Below are 24,323 nucleotides of genomic sequence, written 5' to 3'. Positions count from 1 at the left end.
TGTCTAGCTCCGCATCAGCTGGGTGCACCCCCCTAAAACCCGTACCACACCCCAACACCACACCAGCAAGGCTTTTTTTTTTTGTAAATTCCCACGTGGCCTTGCCCTACATGCAGTCGTAATAACGTTACAAACTTTAACTTCTACAATTGACATCACATTTTCACTATTTGTTGTTTACAAAAAGCGGTATCACTATTATATTGATGTATAAATGCCACAAGATGGCAGCAATGCATTTTTTGTTGTTGATACTAAATTTAGTTCATGCCTCTATTTCAACATGGTAAAAAAATCACATTTTAAATTACTTTCTAATTAATAGGACTTTTTAAAAGTCAAAATCTGCATAATACGAGACAAACTAATTTAAATTCACAGCAAAATAATTTAAATAGTCGCCCTGGCTGGCCACCAAGTCAGCGGGGATAGGCCCCAGCACCCCCCAAAGCCTTAATTGGATAATTAAAGAATTAAAAGAACCACATGTGGCTCTGGAGCCACAGTTTGCAGGCATGTATATCACTGTATTTGCTACTGTCGGTAAGTATATGTCAGTGAATGTGTTAACATTGTTTTACAAATGTAAACTGTGATTTTTTTTGTTGATGTTACTCACCCAGTTAACTGTTTTTATTCCTTTTAAATGACTAGAATTGTAGGTACAAGTGTAAATCGCCATGGGTCAACGTTGTTGTGGTACCTTCTGCTCTTTATAGCCACTCTTACGTAACACTGACGCCTATTGGTCTCCCGTCAAAATTCCAAATTTAATCCTCCCACGAGATTGGCTCACATCAAGTGATGGGCGGGCCAAGAGGCAGGGCTTCCACCAAGCCCTCCGCGGCGTCCATCACGGCATAGATGGTCGCACCGCTAACTGGGACCTCGTAGGAATACACGCTTTTCTCCTCTTTTTTGTCGCCCTTTTCTTCATATTTCATGGTCGGGGACGCAGGAAATGAATGATCACCGGAGTTTACATTCAGGACGTGTCAGGAATGAGTGTCCGCCGAGGGGCGTCTCTCGTTGCTGCTCTTCCCGCCGCTTTCTCTCCAGCCGAGCAGGCAGCGAGCGGCTCCAGCGGGTCGAGGCCGCCGGAGGAGCTCCGCTGGCGGGCTGAGCCTCTCACAGCATCCCGCCGATCCCTCCGGAGCCGACCTAACATGGACCTTCGACTCCCTTGGTCGCCCATTTCCCGTTTTCTTCAAAACTAACAGGTACTCCGTCGCTGTCATTGCATATTTCCAACCAAATAACATAGTTTATCGGTTTTATTTTAGGGCGAATAAAAAGACTAAACGTTCTTTTTCAATGTGTCTCGAACACATCAACGTGACGAGAGAGTGACACGTTGACGTGCACGAAAAAAAATGGAGAAATGTCAGCTTCCCCTCTTTGAATAAGGACAAAAATATCAGCATCACTACAAAGCAACGCCGTGCAAGGTTAAACGTGACGTAAATGTCACTCATTGAGAGGAGTGTGCTTGCATGCTTATTCGGAAATCATTGACAGGTGACATCACACGTCTCTTATGTATGCTAATGCAAAATATCCCACCCTGGGAGGGGGGGCTTCACTTTTCACTCCATCTTTAAAGCAAGAGTTGTGGCCCTAAAAAAAATGTGTGATTTGACTTTACCCTGCATTCCACGGGCAGCTGTTCCTAATATTTTGCTCCTTTTAGTTCTCCAAGTGAGGTCACTGCAACCCAAAAGCAAACGGCTGTCAATATGATGCAATACACTGAAAACCATAATGAATATATTGCCAAGTTAGTACTTCTGTGCTTGTGTCTACTGTACATCACAATGGAGTTCATCATCATTTTCCTCCACGGAGTCTTTGAATGTAATCCATTCTTGTTTAGATTCCCACCTTAACCGGACATGAAGAAGGAGGACGGGGTGGATAAGGATTTTGCTTTTCTTTTTTCCACTTTTACCAACACCACCCGAGCCCCATGCGGCCCCCCAAGGACTCGTCCCACCTCCGGATTTTGACGTGAAAATGATGGCGGCGCATGGAAGCGAGGAGCATCCACTCCGGCATGTACCGTGCCAGGTAGGACCATTCCAAATTGTCTTCTTGATGTGGTTACAAATGTTTCAAAAAGATATTATAGGCGAGAATATATTTATATTAAAATTTTTCCCTTAAATGAATGCACATTTGCCCCAACATTACATTAAAACCCACGTTTTACTGTTTATTTAAAATACTATCGACTAGAATATCAATTCATTTTGAAACGATAATTATTTTATATATTTTTTTAAAATAATAGAATATTTTATTCTTTAACCCCATGCTACCGCAGTATAGACAAAATTTAGCTAACCTATATTAGCATATACAAACTGTTATGTAATATATACAAGAAAAACCTAAATAAAATACACAACACATTTTATTCTTTAACCCCATGCTACCGCAGTATAGACAAAATTTAGCTAACCTATATTAGCATATACAAACTGTTATGTAATATATACAAGAAAAACCTAAATAAAATACACAACACAAATTACATCAATATAACAATATCATTTTTTATAGTAATGAATGCATATTTACTTGTCATGTTCTTAATGATTTATCAATTGTTGTAAATAGTTTATTTACTATTTGTACTTCAGCTGATTAATCGTGGCAAGCCTAGCCTTTACTCGTCTCCTTGCAGAGGATAAAGAATTCATGATGGGGAGGGTGGGTGATGATAGTACTCAAACTCATGTCTTATTTTCCAAGCTACTCTCGGCTCGTTTCTCATCGTCAATAGCAACCCTTGAGTTAAGTGTCATCCATGTCCGCTTAATCACGCTGACAATCGCCGCATTCTCACCCAAGACGGAATGCGGGTATGCGACGCGTCCGGGTTGAGCGGGTTCATCCCTTCCCCTCCGTGACAACTGTTTAAGAGCAAAAAAAAAAAAGCGCAGCACAAAGAGACGTTTATGCTCCCGCCGCTAATCTGCCTTTTTATAGGAAGACTCGCCCGACTCAAAGTGCGCGCGCCGCCATCGGGTCGCTTACGTCACCGCAATCATCATCATCGTCGTCGTTGTTGGTGTTTTGGATTATCGTCAGAAAACGGCATCGGGCGCGTGCGTGCCAGCGAGCTAATCCGCTTAAGAGGGCTGGGCGATATGGCCTCAAAATAAAATGGCGGATTTGACACAGCTACAGAAAAATAACGGTTTGGTTTGCGATTTGGCGACCTTGTTAGCGCGTTAGCATCGTTGTTTTGAAGTTGATTTGTACTGTTGACCAAAACTTTTTAAAGACCCAGACTTTAAAATACCAAATATATCCGTTACTTCCAACCTGTTACTCTTGAAATATTTCTGATATAAATTATCCAAGCTAACTATTTAGCATTAACTCATAGCCTGTTTGTAAGTAAATATAAATTAATATTTTGTTATTGAAAGTATGTTAATGTTATTAAATTGACCCGCCCTACTTTTTACGCTATAATTTTTCAAATACTAGCTGCCAGCCTTCGCCATTTCAAGTGATTTGGACACGTATTTCCGTCAACGACACTTTGACCCCAAGCGCTATGACATCATCTTCTTGTTTACGCCCACGCACACAAACTTTTCATGCTTGACTGAACGCCCCTGGTGGGGATAAAGCCCCCCTCGCCATCCCCGTCCCGTCTCATTAATGAGGAAGGGGCGTCGTCTCGAAGCAAGCCCCTCCCCCATCTTTTGAATACGCACAGTGACCGCCGCCCAAACCGTGAAAACACAGCTGCCCCCTGTCACGAAGAGAAACCCCCCCACGTGCACTATGTCTGTTTTGGACGCACGACCTCAATTATCACATTATTATTTACATTCCGCATTGTTATTTTTAAGGCTCCGCCCACAGTCAATCTTTTTTCAATCGTAGTAATAGTGTTGCGATGGCTAATAAATAATGATATGTAATTGAATAAATGATTCATTTGATTGAAATCAATTTAAAAAGCAAGTAATAAAAAGCTCCGAGTAATACAAAAATAACAAATAATTCTAAATAAATAGAAACTATTTTAAATACAATAAAACTTTTTTAAAAAAGAAATACATATAAAGACACATTACATTCCAATAAGTTTGACCTATGTTTATTTTGCGATCATTTTTTAAAGAATTAATTTGTTTTGGTTTTACTACCACACCACATATTCTGGGCTTGAAATAAATACGCTAAGCTAATGCTAACATTTAAGTCAATGTCCGCTATCCCTCAAATAGTTAAATACTGATAAAACTTACATTTTTTAAAAGTTGTCTGACCAGAATTAAGTACGTTAGCATGTGTAAAAATGTTTCCCGAAACAGCCTATCATATCCAAAAGTCAAGTGGGTTGCCGGGCAACCCGACGGCGTCACATCGAGAACCAGCTCACCTCCCGTCAAGCGTCCCTTTCCCCACTCACGCCAACATTTTCTGCTCTGATCTTTCCGTCTAAATTTAGCTCCGGCAGCCCGATAACCTCATTCGCTCGTCCTTTTTCTCCGTCTCCTATTTTCTATCATCACGCTATTTTTAGATGGCGATGAAGCGATGTGTAGACGGGCATATTTTTCTATTTTCGTCTTGTGATGTTTTGATTAGCAACTTGACATTTTCTACTCACGGCAGACATTTTGAGCTTGAACTGCAATTCAATTACGACTAGGAAAATACATTTTATTTTTCCTTTTATATATTAATCTTGCTCTTTTAACTTAAAAACTATATATATTGTATTTTTAAAGGTATTTGGTACGTGAAAAGAAGGGAGGATATGGAGTAGTCTTAGTTTTAATAATGTTTTAGTTTTTAGATTTATAATAAAATTGGATAAAAGCTAGCATGAAACATAAAGTCAATACACAAAATATGTTGCTAACGTGACTTTTGTCCACGTGTTTGTTGATCTCTGATTTATGTAACTGACCTCAACCGCTACATATGTTCTGAAATCCCTATAATTTAAAGAAGAAAGCTTTTTGTCATGTGTAAGTCACTGAAAAAAATCTCTGTGATCATGAGCTAAATGCTAAGTAAGACAGGATTAGCATTCATAGCGTGCGAAGACGATTCCACAGAGGTCAGTCTGAAGTTAGCATGTGTTGTTTTGGACAAACTGTTGTGCTGTGCCAGATCTATAATTCACATTTGATTGGATTCTATTGAGTTGGTGTTGTGTTTGTGCTTTTTCACGTGCGGGATAGCGATTGGTGGAGATGTGGGAGGGGCTCATTGTTAAATAGTTAAGGTTAGGGACTTAAATGTATTACAAGTTCTTCATTTTTTTTTTGTTTTTCTTGTTTATGTAGGCAAGCGGAAACTGCCGTTTCCAGTGTCGTTTTTGAGATAAGCTCTTCCGATTGCCCCTGAAACTGTTTAGTCAACGTGGGTGATTATCTGGAGACACAAATTTGGATCAGACTGAAATTCCGTCTTAAAGATACGCTGAAAATTACATTCCTCTGTCAGTTTTCCATCCAAGTTATAGATTTTTTTATGTCATTGTGTGCTCAAAGCTTTCTTAAAACAATAACATCTAAAAGCTAGCTTCGGGGCTAAATCGCGACCGCTAATCGGTAGCAGCGCCTGACACCAACGCTTCCGGGCAAATCGGAAAATCGCAACCATCTGGGTGTCGCGGCGCCCCCCGAGGGAGGTAAAAGGGGGAACGTAAACAAACCAGGCGACTGTTTATCGTGTGCCAGTTAGTCTTTCTGAAAATGAGCTTCTGGGATCTTCTTCCAGCGTCCCGCGGTGGGGAAGTCACTTGATGTTGGTTTACGTTGTAGAATTGACCTCGTGGCGGCGGCGGCGACGGGGGGGGCGGCGGCATCCTGTCTCCAGACTCTCAAGAGATTCTACAGGCAGAGATGATTCTTTTTTTTTTTAAATGCAGTATTTAAATCCTAGAATTTTGTCAAATTGATTAAAAAAAATAAGCTAGCATTACATTACTATATTGCAATTGTACAAAAAGCTAACGTCAACATGCTAAAGCTAAAGTCGCATTGTTTTGGTTCCCATGCTATTGCTAATCACGGCAGCTAGCCTGTATGCTAACTATCTAACACTGGTCTATTTCACGGCAGTTTACTTCATTAGCAACACGTTATTTTTAACTAAATAGTTTACTCACTGGCCAGAAAAAACATTTTTTGAGCTTTTTTGTAGTTTCTTTTACTAAGAAATGGACTACAGGTTGTTGAATGACGTAGCTTCCGGCAGTGATGAGGTTAAAAACCCCCCTCAGGTGAAGTCCTGCATTGCGGCCGCGTCGGTCGGCGAGCGAGACGCTGCGACACAGCTGCGGAGACGAGCTAGCGCTCGGGCTTTCTCGCCAACGTAACCATGGCGACGCCTCTCCCTCATTAACCCGGCGACGTTTTCTCTCTTCTTTTTGCCTCGAACCGTCCCTTCGCATCATTAGCGTACGCTAGTTGACGCGGAGGGCTTCGCAGATGGGCACGGATACGTCTACGTCGCCCCCGTGTGTCGGCGTGGCCCGACCCAAGCTCACATTGAGTCAAATCCAGAGTAAAGATGTCACAGCTCAATGTTTTGGATTGTATGGTGAACAGGAATTGGAGTCTGGTCTGCGATTTTTACTGCGCCTGGAGCGATCAGGTGCGTCACCGGGAACGGCACCCCCCATCCCAGTCGCGCTACGTATAAATAGCCGGCATTCATTGGGTGGAAGTGGAAACTGTGGCGTGCTTGGCGTGCCGGCCTTGCAGTGTCCCCCTGCTCGTGTTGTCTCCGGGGGATAGGTCGCCAATGGGGTGGCGGGTTTTGAAATTGTACAAAGTTGTGGAATTTCAGAAAGGGAGTCGAAAATACTTTTTTTTAGCTCATTTTAACTGATGATTCATTTTGAAATGTAACGTTGTGTGCTAGCTAAAACCTAAACGTGAGTCATAGTTCACTTTCTGTTTATCTTTTTGATTCCTTTGCTAGAAAAAGCTATTGAAATAATGGAAAGTTTTAGAAAAGCATTAGTAAATGAGATCCCGTGGAGCTTTATTTTTGTATGTGTTGCAGGTACATGGGATTTTTTGACGATTGGATTACTGGATTTATGAATTTGCGGAATATTACTGTAGTAAGGGTAAAGTCCAGCATAAAGTAAGTCTTCAATCCTGCTGTCACATACAGTACTCTTTGTATAGTCCGTCTCAAGGCTCACCAGTCATCTCATCTGCCCCGTTTTGGTCTTTTGACCGGACGCTGGTACAGCCGGCTCATTGTGGAAGCTTTTTTGTGTCGTCGTTGTTTTCAAAGGCCGGCCGTGCCACTCTCTCCGACCCGCCTTAATTCAGTTTCGGAGAAATCCTTGGGCTGGCCTTTGTAAGGGGGGGCTTGTGAAATATTTAGCGGTCGACACCCGGTCGGATGGTGGCCCGTAGAAATAAGACGGTGTTGCTTACATACTTGTTTGCGATAGCAAAACTCTTGTTGTATTGGTCAGAACTTTTAGCAATGTCGACAAAGTGGATTTTAGCCACACTAGTGCTAAATGCTAATGCTAGTTTAATGTTTTCTGTTGTAATGTGGTGCATTACAAAACATACTATCTTGAGCTTCACTTTGTTATCATTTTTCATTGTATCTTTATCTTATTTTTCGCATTATACTGACAAAAAAAATCAGTACTGGGCGTCCCTACTTAAAAAAACCCATTTTTCCAAACCATCAGATTAAGGAAATCCCTAAACCACCCATTTCCATGTGGATTATTATGCCATTTCCACGTGGGTAAATAATACTCGCCCCCCCTATGGCCCTCCCCTTGCCCCCACTTTGGCGAGATGAGTGGAAACACGACCCCGGGGGCCATAACCAAGCCCAGGTTCTGCCGGCATGACCTCACTCCTGTCAAAACCCTCAAAGAGTCTCCAGGATGAATAATTTATATACAAAGAGACCAATTATGAAATCGGCCATAAAGGGGCGGTCCCCGGGGGAATTCCGATTGGCGCACCTGCTCTTAAACTCCCTTTGTCCGTCCCCAATGTGGGATTTCTCACCCGGGAATTGCCAAACCCGTATTTTCGCCATCTCTGTCCTTGCGTCTGGGTCTTTTCTTTCTCCTTCCATTGTGGGGAAAGCATTCCAGGCCATTCCAGGCCGTCGGCCCGAACAATCGCCCCTAGCATTAGCATATGAAAGCCAAGCGCTACCAAAGTAGTGTCGTAAAACTTTCAACACACTCTAGAGTAGACTGAAGACGTTTTGTGAGCTACTGACTAGCGCATGTGGTGGTTAGTTGTCTTGTGTCTTGACCGGAAAACCCTGTTAGCCTTGTTTTTGAGTGTATACTTGCTAATTTTATTGCTAATGGAGAATACAGTTTTAAAGGAGATTTTCATTATGGAATAAATGTACTCGTTCAAATACTGTTATTGATTGCTTATTAGTTCCTATCACAAATATTTATTAGTCATTAACACCATAAAACTAAAGTTGAGACATACAAAATTAAAAATAACACAACTATTAGATGTTGTATAGCGTTAGCTTTGCTACTTAAAAACAATGTATAGTTTTACTTAAACCTGATAATAACCAATGGCGTTTTTTTCCCAAACAGCATTTTTACAGCCAAAAGTTGACATTTTACACCTAAAAAAAACTCTTTGGTTTGCAATAGATGGGAATTTTTTGAAGAACATGCGTTAAGAAAATAGTTTTATGTAGTATAAAGCTTATAGTTATTAGCTTAGCTTCTTTCTTAGCTAACATAGAATGCTGATTCACTTGGTACCGTCACCGTGGTCCCTTCCCCCCGGTGCGTAATCCCCCCCGACATATGTGGGCCGGCTTCGGGGGGGTAAACAGGCGCGGCTTTGCTTAATCGCGGAGAAAAATACCCCGTCGATATCGTGGACGGTTTTCGTTTTGGCCTTAAGGGAGAAAACGGAGGGTAACGTCCTACTGGTGCAATGCGGGAGTGCTTGGGGGGGGACGAGCTAAGACGGGGTCAAATCTGAGGTTCGGGGGTCACTATGTAGTATTGAAAATAAATGACTGAATATTTTCTGTGTTTTTGATATGAAGTGGAATATCTTACCTTAGTAACAGTACTGTTTGTTTTGTTTTTTTAACGGCGTCCAAGCTAGCAGAAAGTGGGGCCATTTTGGGGGGAAAACATTCAAGATTTTGGACATTTTCACAATATTTGGACGAGGCGTCACCCACTTTTTTGGAAGGCGACTGAGACGGCGGCGACCACGCCCGGAACCAGATGGAAAGCATGAGAATCCCTCATCTTTTCCTTCTGAGCTCCTCGACATAAGGATCTCCAAATGGTGGTCTCCCTCCTCCTTTTGTTTTGGAGGACCGAGGGGGGCGTGTCCTCCATCCCGCCGTCCCTCCGTTCTATCTTGCCGCAATCGACGCCAGATTTTTTTTTTTTAGAAAGCACGGCCACGGCCAGCAAAAAACAGATGGATGTCATTTGAAAATGGCCGCAGTACAATAACATCGGCTATTTCTATACATACAAACTAATCCACTAGTTGGACATATTGCGCCGTCAATGGCAGGAAAATATCTTCCATTACTATCAAAAATTCAAACATAGACGCTTCATAAACGTTGCCAGGGAGTTTAGACAGAGTTGGCTTATAGGGATTTTGTTGTGGTAGCTGAGTGAGCTAGCGGTTAGCGCGTCTGACCACAGTTTTTTGGAGGTTTGGCAGGGGATTGGATACTTCATTTTCAACCTGCATTTGTTTGCATTTTTTCTTTCAGTGCTACAAATAGTAGAAAAGAAGTCCAAATCGAAGACCCCCCGGCTTGTCACGTCGAGTAAACGTCTAGTAACTGGTAACCGCGCCCGCTGTATTTTGTTTTTTCTTCCAGTCAGCTCGTTATTCAATCAGGCAGTAAAATTGTAGTGTGCGGTAGTAAAGATTTTGCGCGTCAGCGCCCGTTGGAATCGGCGTCCCGTTTGGCGGACGATGCCGCTCGGCGGGATTCTCTCGTAAAGTCATGAGGGGGAATTTGAAGGAATCTTTGTAAACCGCGGGTGTCAAAGTGGCGGGCTGGGGGCCAGATACAGCCTCCCAAAGTCAAATTTGTGTGTGGACTTTATGTTATATGTGTAAATTCTAATGGAGATTATGGCTGTATACTATGTGTATATGTATTTTTAGTTGTTGTTGTTTGGTGACTTAATATTTTGGTATTGAATTAGTCTATTTGTAAAATATGTCTCTGTTATTATGGCCTTGTGAAGTCGTTTGCAATCATTTTCTGATCTCATTCTTTTCTTCTTAGCTGACTTCTAACCAAGCATGAGCAGACCAGGCAGCTAAGTGCTACGCGTTAGCGCTCTAGCGGGACTATTCCGGCCGGCTCTTTTTCCGCAATCCCCGCATTCCATCGCGCGTATCTCTCCGCCGCTTTCAATCCGAGGGGTCACGAGGCTCTCCAGATGGGCTTCCAGGAGGCGGGAGGGGCTTCCAATCCTTAAACCGCGCCCTCTTCTTCCCTCCCTAGTCGCTTCACTTCGGAACCTAACGAGTTGCCGCTTTTCAAAAGGGCGCCGTGTGCTTTTCCAACAGCCACGGAACAGGACGTGATGAAAAAATCCATAAATGACTTCTCCAGTTTTCTAGACCCACCCCCTTTTCTCTCCTTTGTCACTCTGTCCTTGGACTAATTGAACTTCTTAGGTTAGCTGAGCTAATTAGCACCGTTCATCCCAATTTGTCAGTGTCATTACACCATTTAATCACGACCTTTGACCCCTTATGTAAGACCTAGTGTGTACTCTTTCACTTTGACTTGAAACAGCTCAACGGCCAGACATTTTAAGGGCGGGAAGCCGTTTGACGATGATGTAACCCCAAACTCAATTGGGAGGGACGTTTATAGCCCCGTAAGAAAAACGTTCCCCGCTAGCTTCCCTAACCCAAAACGCACGCCGCTGGGTAACCGAGCGAAGATGAATGGAGGCTTTTCCACCTGCCGTTAAATCCCAGCAGCTCCAGCGCGTGTAACCTTTCACCTTTGACCCCCCCCGAAAGCTAATTCGCCGTTTGCGCGGTTGTCGAAAGCATCTACTCGCTCGGCGGCTAGAAGATTAGCAGCAGATTTAACACGTAACGGCTCGCTCTCGCTAGTTGGCCTCGCCGTCGACCCCTGACGTCAGGCCCCTCCCCCCTCTCACGGGGTAGGGACCGCGGTCAATGGCGGCGCCGAGCCATCTGTCGCTCAATCTGGACGCTCCCCCTGCTTCCGTTTAGCTAATGTGCCGGCTAACGGTTGAATTTGCTAACAAACAAATGGTATCTAAATTAGTTTTTTCTCCATAATTGCGCTCAACTTTGAATATTTGCGAGGGAAAATGTTAAAATGTTACGTAACCATGTTTCACTTAATGCGGGTGAATGCGTGACTAAATGAAACCGCGGCTGTTTGGGATTTTTCTTTGATTAAATTAGAGGATATTCAAGTTAGAAAAGATGAGTGTTTGTTTGCGGTCCACAAGGACAAAGTGAAAAGTTCAAGTGTTTGTTTTATTAGGAAAGACTCAATGGTGTTACTGTTTTTTAAACAAAATTTAGATTTAGGGCACTTTTTCGTCACGTGGCTAAAAGCACTGACGTTAGCTAGCGCTGAGCTCAAAGACGCCATTCTTTTAGCCGAGGCTAATACAGGACATCACTGTTGGCTCACACCTGCCCCTCCCTGAATAAATAAATCCAACGAGTAGTTGACTATGTCGGTCTTTACAAAAAAAAATAGCAAAAAATGTTTATTTTAGGCAATTTACAGGAAAAATAAATGTAATATTGAAAGTTTCCAGCCATTTTAACTCATTTTAAAACACAATAACATGTTTAAAATGGCTTTTCCATTCTGTACATTGTCAATATGTTCTCTTATTTTGAAAGTAAAGTTTCCCCTTTATAGATTAGCATACCTAGCTAAAACTAAAACGTGAATCCTACTTGATTTTCTTCATGTTTTGATTTTTTTCACAAGATTAAACTATAGAAAAGCATGAAATCAATCATATTAAGCTTATATTTTTGTATAGTCAGTTTGAACAACCTAGATTTATTGTCATTTATTGATTAATTGTAAAACTTGACAGGGAAAGCCCAGCATTGGTAACGAAAGAGTTAAACGGCACGCCTATGTTGTCACATTTCCGACCCGAACGCCCCAATGTTTACATGACGTCGGTAACAGAAATGCGTGTAAGCGGCCCACTCGCAGCTATCCGCTCGGCGTTCGGTTGCGGTCGAAAAATGTTCTTTGGACAAGTCCCTCCTGGCCAAAAATGTGTCCCGCCTCCTCAACTTTGACGACTTGCAGGCAAGGTGGTCCAAATTTGCCATCCCTGGAAACATTTTGCGACTTTTAACGTCATTCCGACTCGCCGTCGTCGTACGCTCGGCCTTGAAATGATTTGCGACGGTTATGTCACGCGTGTTTCGTGCCAAGTGCAAAACAGGGGATTGGGAACCGCACCCTTGGATGGATTAAGCAGGGGGAATTATTATTATAAGTCAATTCAGGATAGCTTTTTTATGGGGGGAATAACAAAATAGATTTTTTTGTTAGAACTGGTCTCAATTGCATTGTTGCTTGAATGTAAAATAATGGCTAACATGCAAAAATGTCCAGAAAATGAATGTTTTTCCTCCTTTCTGATTTGACTAGAAGCAGCTCGGTGGTTAGGACGTTCGTTCGCCTGACATTTTTAAGATGAGGGTTCCATTCCAGGTTTAATCCGTCCTTCCATGTTCTCCACTTCGCTTCTTTTATAAAGTCGACTCAAAGAAGGCTTTTAGACTTCCAAAGTTTACATTCAGGATGGACTGTTAGCATACACGTAGCGCCTCTTCGTCTTGAATGGAGTTTTTGTCCGCTGACATTTCCAGACGTGGGCGGCGACGGTTAGGGTGAATCTCGCTGTTATTGACTTATTTTGCGTCAGCAGGTCCCACTGGGATCGAACCCTCGACCCCAGAACGTTGAGGCCGACACGCTAACCATTATAAAAAATTTCCAGACGAGAATGACAAACAGACAACCCCCTAGTCGTGGAACGTTTTCCTTTTTGGAGAGTGTGGCGAGCGGCATCCCGTTACCACGGCGCGCTCAATATAGCGCCAGTTACTATCCCATGTGGAAAAGACACAAATAGAACGGGAATTTGGAAAAAATAGCACACAGTGTCGCAACGTCAACGTGGAGTAAACGTGTTAGCTTGGAAATCCGGTGGAATTTGTGTCTAAATAATATTAAAAAGAAAACTAAATTAAAAAAACAGTCCCTACATGGCCTATTGCGGCCTATTCCCCGTGATAAACGAGGTCTTACTGCATTTTAAATGCTATTCATTGCAATGGCTGGCTAGCTCGCTAGCTCATACTCGGGGCGTTGTCATTCTCCCGCCCGATTGGCCGGCGAAGGAATGCAGTAGATAAGTCTCTCTCTCATCAGGCAAAGACGAAGAGCCCCGCCCCACCCCGAGAAGCCCCCCGAAGCCCCCCGACAGGCACTCTAACCAGAGCCACATGTGCGAAAACAAAGAGGCGGGCCTTATTATTTTGCCACATATTGTTTTTTACCCCGTGTGTATTTTGTCTATATATTTATATTATTTTTGGTGTATTATTGTTTTTAAAATGCTCAAAATATCTTTTTATGTGATTATAATATATTATGTTTCTTCCAATTTTAGTCCAAAGCCAAGGACGGGTCCTCTTTGGCGACGTCGCCCGGTCCAGAAGAGGAGCCCTTCTCTTGGCCCGGCCCAAAGACGCTACGCCTCCGCCGGACGTCTCAAGGCTTCGGCTTCACGCTGCGCCACTTCATCGTCTACCCGCCCGAGTCGGCCGTGCACAACTCTATCAAGGTAATCCGCAAATGTCATCTCAATTATTTGACAAACTACCAATAGTAAGGATCAAGTTAGCATACAATTAGCTTAATTTCGGGGATGTAAATCGGAGTGCATTGAAAAAAAACAAAAAAAAACTAACTCCATACAGTGAAGGTATCAAACCCTCAACCCCAGAGCCGTTAGGGCGACTCCCCAACCACTTACCCACTGTGCTGCCCAAATTTTTTTTCTTCTAAAAAGTAAGTTTTCTTGTTAATATTAATGAAAAAAATGTTATTATTGAACAGCAATATTGACTACAAACTTTATTAACATATTTAACATTTAACGATTGACAAAAAAAGACATTTTTTGGACGAATATGCTACTTTTTTTGGTATACAAAATGTCCCAAAAGAGGACACGCCAAGCTTCCGATTGGCCGATGGCCAGTCGTCCTCTGGATGGCATCCACCGTCGCCAATCTGCCTTTTTTTTCACTAATCTGAGCTCCAATGATGTGCTCCGACTCCCGCGGGGCGAGCGGGTTAAGGTTTTTACTCGAAAAATAGGCCAGGGCTTTTAACGGGAAGGCTTTTGGATCGCATCGGTTGCCAGGTACAACCACAAAAAAAACTGATAACAATTTTAGGACCTAAAAAAAATAAGTGTATGAGATATAAAATACTAATTTTTCTGTTTTCTTCTGTAGGATGAAGAGAAGGGCAGTCGAGGTAAGAAAAAACGTTTTTTTAATTAAAAAGCAAACATGAGAAATTTCAATTTGAAATAGTAGCACATATTTGCCAGGGAATAAAAAGCCGCTTCATCCGCGCTCATGTGATTGCTCGCCAGAAAAGAGCGGTCGCAAACGGTGGACAGAGAGTTGTTGAACGCTCAAAAAACCCAAAACGGACTTTAACTTTTGACTTTTTGTTGTCTCTCCTCGCTCAAAATGGAACAAATGTTGTTTTCCAGACGACGGCGGCGTTGGCTATTTGGCATTCCACACTTTCCTGTCCTGGTTGGAAAAACATTTAGTGGGCGTGCCCCGTGTGTTTTTTCTCGCCGTTTGTGTGTTTTGCAGCGCCGTCAACTTCACTTTTTTTTTCCATTTTGGGGGGGTTGGGGTGGACGTACAAATAGAGGATTTAGCGCTACATCGCGGTACGCTAGCTAGAAAGCTCCAATTGTTTACGTTTTGACTTCCGCCTCATTTGACAGATTAATTTAACCATGAATGACCAAATTATTCATAAAAATAATCATTGACAGCTTCAAAATGAGTCCACCACTTCCTTAATTTATTATAACATATAGAAGTCCAATCATGTTGATTTCCATGTTTATCACTCATTAATGGCACTGAAGGAGTTAACAAAGTTTCACAAAAACATTGTTAAACACCATTTTTTTCCTCAGGAATTTAAGATTAGAGTGCTCCGCATTTAACCCAAGAAAATTTGTGGAATCCAATTTGGAAACACACACACACACACATGCCTGCACAACGGGGGGGGGGGGTGTCTACCCTCACACAAGGTTAGCCAATCAAAAAGAAGATTGCGCCAGGAATTGGAATGTGGAAAAAAAATAGAAATTACATATGAAATCCACTCACAAGAGGAAAAGTGCCTGTGATTCGCTGCCCTCCTGTGGACACAAGTGGTATAACGTCACCAATTGAAATGCACTATGGTGATATTAGATAAGGCAATTTTTGCTCAACTGCTAAACACAAAATACCAAGATAATCTGCATGTCGTGTATTTTTGTAATATTGGGGATAAATTATGGGATATTTGACATGTTCTATTTGTTTTTTAGGGAGGCAGAGAAGTCGCCTGGAGCCCATGGACACCATTTTTGTCAAGCAAGTTAAGGATGGAGGGCCTGCACACGGAGCTGGTCTCTGTACAGGTATATTGCTTTTTAATTTTAAATATGGGGCGTGGCTTTTGTTTTATTTTACTTTTTATTTCACCAATAATTTATTTGGCCCAGGCGATCGCATCGTGAAGGTAAATGGCGAGAGCATCATCGGCAAGACGTACTCGCAGGTCATCGCTTTGATCCAGAACAGGTGAGTGGCCACCATTTTGTCCACGTCTGGCCTGTGATTTTTTTTGTTTTTAATGCTCTGTCTTTTTTGTTTTTTTTTTCTCAGCAATGCTTCGCTGGAACTCTGCGTGATGCCCAAGGATGAGGACATTCTGCAACTGGTAATGACCTTTATAAACTATAATAACTGGCCCCATCTAAATGAATGGCGCCGTCCCATTTGGACATCAAACCTCAATTGTGGCAGTTTTTCCTTTTGTAATATTTCTGAAGCTTTCCCTTTTCCCTCCATTTCTCTGTCAACTTGTTTTGGCTTGCTTTTTTTTCCTCTTTCGCTGCCGACTGCAGTTTTCCAGGGACATCACAACTCTGGTAAGATTAGAAATTGCACTGCTAGCTAACGGCTAACTTTGTTATTAACAGTAATGAAGATTTGACAAAAGCCTGGAAAATTTGAAAAAAACATAGCATTTATAATGTGTAGTCTTATTAAAAAGAAATAATATGTCAAAAGTTTAACCTTTTCTTTGTCTACTCTGTTGTCGCAGGCCTATTCTCAGGACGCGTACCTCAAAGGCAACGCGGCATACAGCGGCAACGCCCACAACATCCCCCAACCTCCGCCCATTTGCTACCCCCGGATCGAAACCAAGGCGGCAGACCCCAACGAGGGCGACGCCCCCCGAGACCCGGCTCCCACGGAGAAGGTCATCCGGGTGGAAATCCCGCTTTCGCCCCCTACCCACAAGGACACCTCGCCGATTCAAGCCAAGTCCGAAGACAAACGCTACCTTTCCCCCACGGAAACGGCCCCCCCACAGACCCATGCCAGACCCCCCGCCTCGTCGCCGTCCCGCCGCCCTCCCACGGGTACCCGAGCCGGCCCCAAGCGCCCCGAAAACTCCCCATCCCCCAAAACCGAGCAGCCATCACCACACCAGAACATCGACTGGAAGAACTACACCACCTACAAAGACTACATCGACGCCAAACGACTCCACGCATATGGCTGCCGCACCATCCAGGAGCGCCTGGACAGCTTGCGCGCTGCCTCCGCCGCCGATTCAGGCTCCGCCTACTCCCGGCAGCGGGCCCCCTCGCCGTGCGGCGCCCAGAGAGGCCTAGCAACCTCGCAGGTCAGGTGGAGAAGCGTATCCACCGACCGAGGGGTCAACGGCGGGTCAACCCGCGCACCCCCTTTACGAAGCGCCTCTCAAGAGAGGTTGGGGGGGTCGGAACGCTCCGAGAACTGGCCAAGAAGCGCCTCACAAGACGCCCTGGGCGTCTCCGGGGAGCCCGAAGAGGAGGAGCGGCTTCTACTATGCCAAGGCGAGGAGGCCAGAGCCAGCCGGCAGGGGTCGGGTCAAAGGGGGCTCCCTCACCTCAGGCGGGACGTCGACAGACAAGCCAACTCCCCCCTCGCCGACGGTGGCAAACCTCCCTGGAGGGGGGACGGCGACGTCCCGCGGCCCTCGCGACTGCCCGTCAAGAATGCCGCCCCGGAGCCCCGAGCCACCGCCCCCAAAGCCGCAGACCAAAGAAGCCATGTTGCGGGAAACCACGCGGGGTACACGTCACCCCCGCACTCGGACCTCAGGACCCGAGCCGACAGTCTGAAAATGGAGAGCCGGAACGAAGTGGGTCCAGTGGGCAGGTCGTCGTCCTGCTCGGGAGCCCCTTGTAAAATATCTTCGCAGCGACTGGTCACGAGCGGCCTCGTGGCTAACGGCGCCGTGGGCCAAAAAACAAAGTCGGTGGTACGCGCCCGGCCCCCGTCCTGCATTTTCTCAGTTTGCGACAAGAGAGGCACGTCTCCGCCCTTGGTGAAGGCGGGTTCCGTCGACGCGGTGGCGTGTTGGAGCGACGGCCGTGGAGCGGCGCACCTCCGGCGGCCTGGAATCCCTCGCCAGAAGTATGCCTCCGAACACCTACGGGACTCCCTGGACTCCATCCCCTTCATAGGTAAGTTCAATTTATGACAATTAAGTGCTAGACATGACGGATTTTCGTCTGACCCCGCCCACAGATGAACCTTCCAGCCCCAGCACGGACCTGGACACCATCAACATTCCGGCCTCGGCCGTCATCTCGGCCACGCCCCTCATCACCACCGTCCCTCCCAGCCCGACCGCCACGTCGCCCCTGATGCGCCGACATATGTCCCACGATCACGGTATTTACCTTCCCTGCATGTATTCCCATCAAAAACTAATCTCCAATTAAATATTGTTTTTATTTGAATACAAATGAAAACTTCCAGAATCTCTCCGGCTCACCGTCATCGAGTCAGATTCAGGCGGCAAAACGGAACGCTCCCTTTCCTACGACGAAGGCTTGGACACCTACCGGGAAGATGGCGGAGGGTGAGCTCGCCGCCAAACACCCAAACATTTGCCACACACTCACACTCATTGTTTTTTCCCCCATTCGTCCAGGAGATCTTTAATAGCCAGCTTCAAAGGCCTCCGAAAGGTGAGCGCGGCACGCCAACGCTTCCAACGAGCGCGTGCTGACTTTTCCCGCGGACGACAGGCCACGGCGGACAGGTCGTCGGACGATTCCGGATCCAGGCGGGACTCGTCATCCGACGTCTTTTGCGACGCCGCCCGGGAGGGGCTTCTCCATTTTAAGCAGCTCAATACAGACAAGGGAAAGGTACGTGGGAGGAGCTCCGACCCACGAGGGCGCCGGAGATTCACATCTGGTTCTCCCACAGAGATCTGGCGGAGGGACGCGAGCCTGGAAGCCCGTGTACGGCGTCCTGCGGGGTCACTACCTCTGCCTGTACAAGGACAAGAAGGACGGACGGGCGCACGCCAATTGCCGGACGTCGGACGAGCCGCTGGCCGTGGGCGTGCGAGCCTGCCTAGTGGACATTTCCTACAGTGACACTAAGCGCAAGAACGTACTGCGCCTCACCACCTCTGACCGCGAGTACCTGCTACAGGCCGAGGACCGCGAGGACATGCTAGCCTGGATAGGCGTCATCCAGGAGAGCGCCAGGCTGGACGAGGAGGTTGGCGTTGGGTTACGGCCATTTTGTTTTCAAAAAACATGGCTCCTGGCTTATTCTATTTGTTGTTTTCAGAACGCGGCCTTTACCAGCCACGACCTTATCAGCCAGAAGATCCGAGAGTACAATACCTTGATGAGGTAAGAGGAAAAAAGGCGGGGTTTAGTAGTAAAGTCTCTACTAACGGACGCTTTGTTTCTCCCGTATCAGCCCGACGGGTGGCAAATCGGAGCCTTCGCCACGGTCGTCTCGCCAGTCGCTCAGCATCCGCCAGACGCTACTGGGGGGCTCCAAAACGCCAAGTCCCAACTCGCCCAGGGCGGCGGAAGACGCCAGCCCGCCCAAGGACAAAGGCGTGTGGAGAAAGGGCATCCCCAACCTGATGAGGAAACCCTTCGAGAGGAGGTCCGCGCACGGGGTCACCTTCGGAGTGCGGCTGGACGACTGCCCCCCTGCTCGGGGTAATAAGGTAAGCCCAGAAATTTGGTGACACGGTGAGGTAGTGGTTTTTCTGCGCGGCTCGCAGTTCTGGGTTCATGGGTTCGATTCCCCAGTTGGTTGACATGGTTTTGTGGTGCAGTTTGTCCCGCTGATCGTGGAAGTATGCTGCCAACTAGTGGAGGAGCGAGGTCTGGAGTACACGGGCATCTACAGGGTGCCCGGGAATAACGCCGCCATCTCCAGCATGCAGGATGAGCTCAACAACAAGGGCGTCCATGACATCGACGTCCAGGATGACGTAAGTCCCGCCAGACCGCCCCGAGCCCTTCGTCAATTTACCTCCATTTTGTCGTGCAGAAATGGCGAGATCTTAACGTGATCAGCAGTCTGCTCAAGTCCTTCTTCCGGAAGCTTCCCGAACCGCTCTTCACCAACGGTGGGTTGCGCCTGTCTGTCTTCCCCGAGCGGGCGTCGCTCATTTCTATTTGCCCCACCCCTCGCAGATGGCTACGCCGACTTCATCCAGGCCAACCGGATAGAAGACCCCGTGGAAAGGCTGAAAGCGCTAAAGAGGCTGGTGGGTCCCGGTCTCCCGTTGACTCCGCCCCCTACGCCATCCTCTTCACCCGCCATTTCCACTCCCATTTCAGCTGGGCCAACTGCCCGATCACCACTACCAGACCCTCAAGTTCCTCTCGGCTCACCTGAAAACCGTTGCGGGCCAATCGGAAAAGAACAAGGTGAGCTTTCGCATTTTTTCCTCCTATTGACCATTACAATCTTTTCAATACTTAAATTTTTTTTTTCATTTTTTCCCAGATGGAACCAAGGAACCTGGCCATCGTGTTCGGGCCCACTTTGGTGCGCACCACCGAGGACAACATGACCCACATGGTGACGCACATGCCTGACCAGTACAAGATTGTGGAGACCCTCATTCAGAACGTAGGTCGCTTCCATTTAGAGAATAGGCAAAAATATGGCTGCTTTTTTCAAATTATTTTTCTTTTGATGGGCAGTATGACTGGTTCTTCACCGAAGAAGGCAATGGCGATCCCGTGGTGAGTCTAATCAAAGCACATCTTTGCTTTTGTTAGCTATGTTTGCTAGCTTGCTGGCTTAAAGATATGTATCTCTCTAATATTGTGGCCATTTTCCATCCGACAGACATTTTCTCACGACGAGAGCGCCGTGGAGTCTCAGCCAATCCCCAACATCGACCACCTGCTCACCAACATCGGGCGCACGGGCACGCCGCAGGGCGAAGTATCAGGTAATACCCGCCGCCATCTTCGCGTTTGACGTAAAAAAAGCGCTTTGGATTTATCGCCGTGCGATAAATGACGGCTTTTTTTTTGACCCGCTTGGCGTGGCGTGCCGGCTTGCGTTATATTTTTTCTTTTCTTTTTTTTTGTTTCTTTTTTTGCGTGACTAATGTTGTTTGCAGTGTTCCCAGTCAAGTCAGGCCACGTCTCGATCCCTCTGTCTCCACTAGCGAGGCTCTGTCGGGTGTCCTAAAGGCTTTTCCCGCGCCATTCACACATACTGATCTTGACACAGGCCAAGTGGGCGGAGTCTATCACCCCGCCATGTCACTGATGGACTCTATAATGTCCGTGATGGACAGCTGGAACTGTAGGAAGGAGGAGGATTGTTGCCCGCGGTGTAGCTGCCTAGTCTGCCGGAACCCGCGGTTCCTTTAACAAAAAAAGGGTAACCCTCACCCTTCCCTCCCACAAAAAAACAAAATAAAAGCGAGCAGCTACACGGACGGTACAGTACGGCGCCCCCCCCCACTTCGGCCCCCCGCGGCGGCTTTTCCGTCGTCCGCATTTAGCCGCCGCGAGTGTCTGAAAAGAGCTTTCTCCGCTGTCTCTCCTCCACTGTTTCATAGCCGGCCCCCGGGGGAGGCGGCACGGTACGTGCACCCGCCCGCCGCGACGTCATCCGTACGCGAGGGGGGTGCGCAGAGGGGCACGTTGGCCGTGAATTTCAACGTTGGGCGGGCGGGAGACGTCCCCGCGCTTTCTCACTTTGACCCTTCCACCGTCTCGCGCAGCGTCCCCTCTGTGACCCTCCCTCCCCCCTCCGTCATTACATCACTCTTGGCAAGTGCTGCGCGATTCCAAATTTGACAGGCTGCAGTGACCATTTTGGCCCGCAGAGGGCTCCAAAGCTATTATTACATAACGTTATGTGTGTAATACTTTGAATATTTTTGACAATTTCCTTTCAAAAAATCCAACATTTGCACCAAAAATCCCCCATTTATGACCTAAAAGGCCATATTTTTTATTTTTTAAAATCTACACTTCTGACATTGTGTCATATCGATATCGTATCGATTTATTTCCATATCGCGCAGCACAATACTTGTGACCATCGTCTCGTGTGAACGCCATCCAATGCAGAAGAGGGATGTTTTTGGAGACAAATTGTGTTCCGTGTCCACCCCACACAGCGCACGCCTTTTCACGCTTTGACCCAGCAGGGGGCGCATCTGCTCTCACAGCATGTTCTCACCACATTGTGCGCTTTCACCGCTCCATCCGCACACTTTTTCCTCTTCATCTCGTCTCCACCATCTAACCTTCTTCTCTTTCCCCGCAGATTCTCCAACCAGCGACTCTGCCAAGTCAAAGGTGAGTGGACGGCGAGCGCGGGACGTCTTTTCCCGTACAAACCATTCGCCAAACAAAGTCCTTTGCGGCGCCCGCATGGCTTCTCGCTGCCTCGCTCAGTTCTGACGTGTCATGTCTCTAAAAATGTTAACTATTCTCTCTTTGTTTTTGTGACGCTTCCCAGGAAAAGGTAGGAAAAAGGGAAGGGAGGGAGATAGCTCAAAATTTTGCTCTACTTTTTTAGCTTTAACAATATTTTGGCTTTATTTAAACCCTCTTGAATGGCCTGTTTGCCCCAATTTTATCTGAGCCACCTTGTGGTCAAACCCCCAAAGTGCAGGTATTTCCATATATGGCTTGACCTTTATTAGGCCACGACAGAATGACTTTGCGTTGAAGCGAGTATGCCCAAACTTAGACAAAAATCCCTCCCTTTTTGTATATTTAAAAGAATCTTGGGTAATGATGCAAAATTGAACGCTGGCGGCTGTGTTGTCAGGTTTCGGGCAAGGACCCCTGCGGACGAGAACTCCTGGTTTCTTCCATTTTTGCCGCCGCTGGGCGCAAAAGAAAGAAGTCCAAGGAGAAAGTGCAACCCAGCAGCTCTGACGACGACCTGGACGCTCTTTGCCCCGACGAGGAGACCCCAGAGCGGAGGGAAAATGGCGCCGGGCAAACTGGCGACGCCCAGCCATCCTCGGGGAAAGCCCGAGTGGGCGAAGCGGACGTCAGCTCCGTCACCTCCGACTACTCCGCCGCTTCATCCGTCACCTTCCCGACGGGCGGCGGCGAGGAAGCGGACGACGAGCGAAGCGAACGGCGGCCCGCCGAAACCGACAGCGAAAGCGATTTCCCAGTTTTCGGCGCCCGCCTCTTCACCGCCCGCCAAACGACGGAGCGTGACGCCCCACCACGTCGCCGCTCGCCACGAAGCAAGACAGACAGCGAGTCGTCGGCCGAGGCGGCCGGCGGAGAACGCCGAGCCGAGGCCTCGGCACGCCTGGCCCGGGTCCTGGAGGTTATGAAAAAGGGGCGGTCCACCGGCAGCCTCAGCTCGTCCTCCCGCAGCGAATCAGAGCGCTCGGAACCGGCCGCCTGGCGCTTGAAGATCGGCGAGCGCCTCAAGTTCCGCCTACGCTCCTCCTCCGACGACGCCCTCCCTCCCGAGGGCCGGCGGCGCAACAATGTGCGACGGCGCCACACAGTGGGCGGTCAGCGCGACTTCGCCCAGCTGACCGCCGTCCACGACTGGCGGGAAGGCGCCGAGCGGACAGCCGAATCACGGCGGAGACGCGCCTCTCGGGACTTTGACATCCGCGATTGGCTAGGCTTAGGCCCCTCCCCTTCACCCTCGCCCCCTAAGGCCGTCCCTGAGGACGGCGGGGACGCAACTCCCGCCAACGGTAGAAGCAAAGCGGCGCCCGGGGACGACGCCCACCCTCACAAACTGTCCGGTGCGCAGGTGGTGCGCTCTCGCTTCTACCAGTACCTCTGACCCCACCCCCTTTCAACCAGGACTCTGACTCCGCCCCCTGAACCAGGACGAATGTGGCGATATTGTACGAATGTGCTCTCAGCTGCAGGGTACACTTGTTTTATTTTTTTTTTTTTTACAAACTTTACGTGTGCAGCTGCCAGACTCCCACACGTCCAATTTTTTTTTGGTTTATTTTTTTTTTAAATTAAGAAGAATGTACAAGCGTATTTAACAGACACAACTTTTGTGTCTCCAACAATGCACAAGATTTCTCAGCGAGTTGAAAACTAACAATTTGGGAATTGACACACACACACACATTTTTATCAAATATTGTCTATGTAAAAAAAAAAAAATTCATACTTTGTGGTTTATTCCCAATCTCATTGGATTGGCCGTATTCATTCGTTATGCAAAAAAAAAAAGCTCTATTTTTCCGTCCAAGTACTTTAGTCCACTTTTTTGTCCCTTTTTACAGCGACGACAGCAAGAGATTTACAAATATATTACAATTTTATCAAATAAAATGAAATGTACTGGAATTCTTCCACATAAGTATATAATACTTGGTGTAAGATCATCCTTTTGTTTTTTAACAAAGAGAGAATCCTAATTTGTCCACGTCTTGTCCCCCCCATTTGATGTCAACCTTTGTTTTTGTCATCTAAAAAGGAAAAGTGCCTCTTTTTGACCCTTTTCTTACTGTTTGTATGAATTTTAAGATTCTTACATCATTCTCTCTCCATTTTTGTTTCTCATGTAAAAAAAAAAAGAAAAAGACTCGCCTGCACACACGCGAGCGCAAACTTTTCCTCTCCCCGAAGAACACTGGAAATAAATCATCTTTATAATTTT

General features: G+C 46.6%; 1 protein-coding gene across 3 annotated transcripts; it reads left to right on the top strand.

Annotated features, from left to right (window-relative positions):
- The first annotated feature begins 810 nt into the window (after positions 1–810).
- Positions 811–24,323, top strand: LOC144209906 (rho GTPase-activating protein 21-B-like). Of its 3 annotated transcripts, XR_013329276.1 has the most exons (26): positions 811–1,220; positions 1,874–2,067; positions 13,715–13,888; positions 14,568–14,589; positions 15,683–15,775; positions 15,860–15,938; positions 16,023–16,077; positions 16,265–16,288; positions 16,465–17,878; positions 17,943–18,089; positions 18,177–18,279; positions 18,352–18,388; positions 18,449–18,571; positions 18,633–18,932; positions 19,005–19,069; positions 19,140–19,398; positions 19,510–19,668; positions 19,728–19,806; positions 19,874–19,947; positions 20,021–20,110; positions 20,190–20,315; positions 20,390–20,431; positions 20,538–20,643; positions 20,931–21,288; positions 21,981–22,012; positions 22,491–22,608. XR_013329276.1 is itself a non-coding variant. In XM_077736466.1 (25 exons), exons 2-25 carry the CDS (start codon positions 2,014–2,016, stop codon positions 23,484–23,486), a joined length of 4,653 nt encoding a protein of 1,550 aa, XP_077592592.1. In that variant the 5' UTR covers positions 812–1,220; positions 1,874–2,013; the 3' UTR covers positions 23,487–24,323. The 3 variants fall into 3 exon arrangements, 1 of the variants encoding a protein (XP_077592592.1); XR_013329275.1 differs by having other exon boundaries at positions 21,981–22,604; XM_077736466.1 differs by lacking the exon at positions 20,931–21,288 and having other exon boundaries at positions 812–1,220; positions 22,491–24,323.

Source organism: Stigmatopora nigra, chromosome 16 (genome assembly GCF_051989575.1).
Source record: "Stigmatopora nigra isolate UIUO_SnigA chromosome 16, RoL_Snig_1.1, whole genome shotgun sequence".
NCBI classification, from domain to species: domain Eukaryota; kingdom Metazoa; phylum Chordata; class Actinopteri; order Syngnathiformes; family Syngnathidae; genus Stigmatopora; species Stigmatopora nigra.
Note: the sequence above shows the minus strand (reverse complement) of the source record. Positions and strands in the feature narration are given on the sequence as shown.

What these genes read in the sequence shown, in the direction of transcription:
- LOC144209906 (XM_077736466.1), top strand. Translation starts at nt 2,014, where the DNA reads ATGATGGCGGCGCATGGAAGCGAGGAGCATCCACTCCGGCATGTACCG. An exon ending in ATGAGGACATTCTGCAACTG is followed by an intron (nt 16,078 to 16,264) that starts GTAATGACCTTT and finishes TGCCGACTGCAG; the next exon opens with TTTTCCAGGGACATCACAAC. An exon ending in GAGTACAATACCTTGATGAG is followed by an intron (nt 19,070 to 19,139) that starts GTAAGAGGAAAA and finishes CTCCCGTATCAG; the next exon opens with CCCGACGGGTGGCAAATCGG.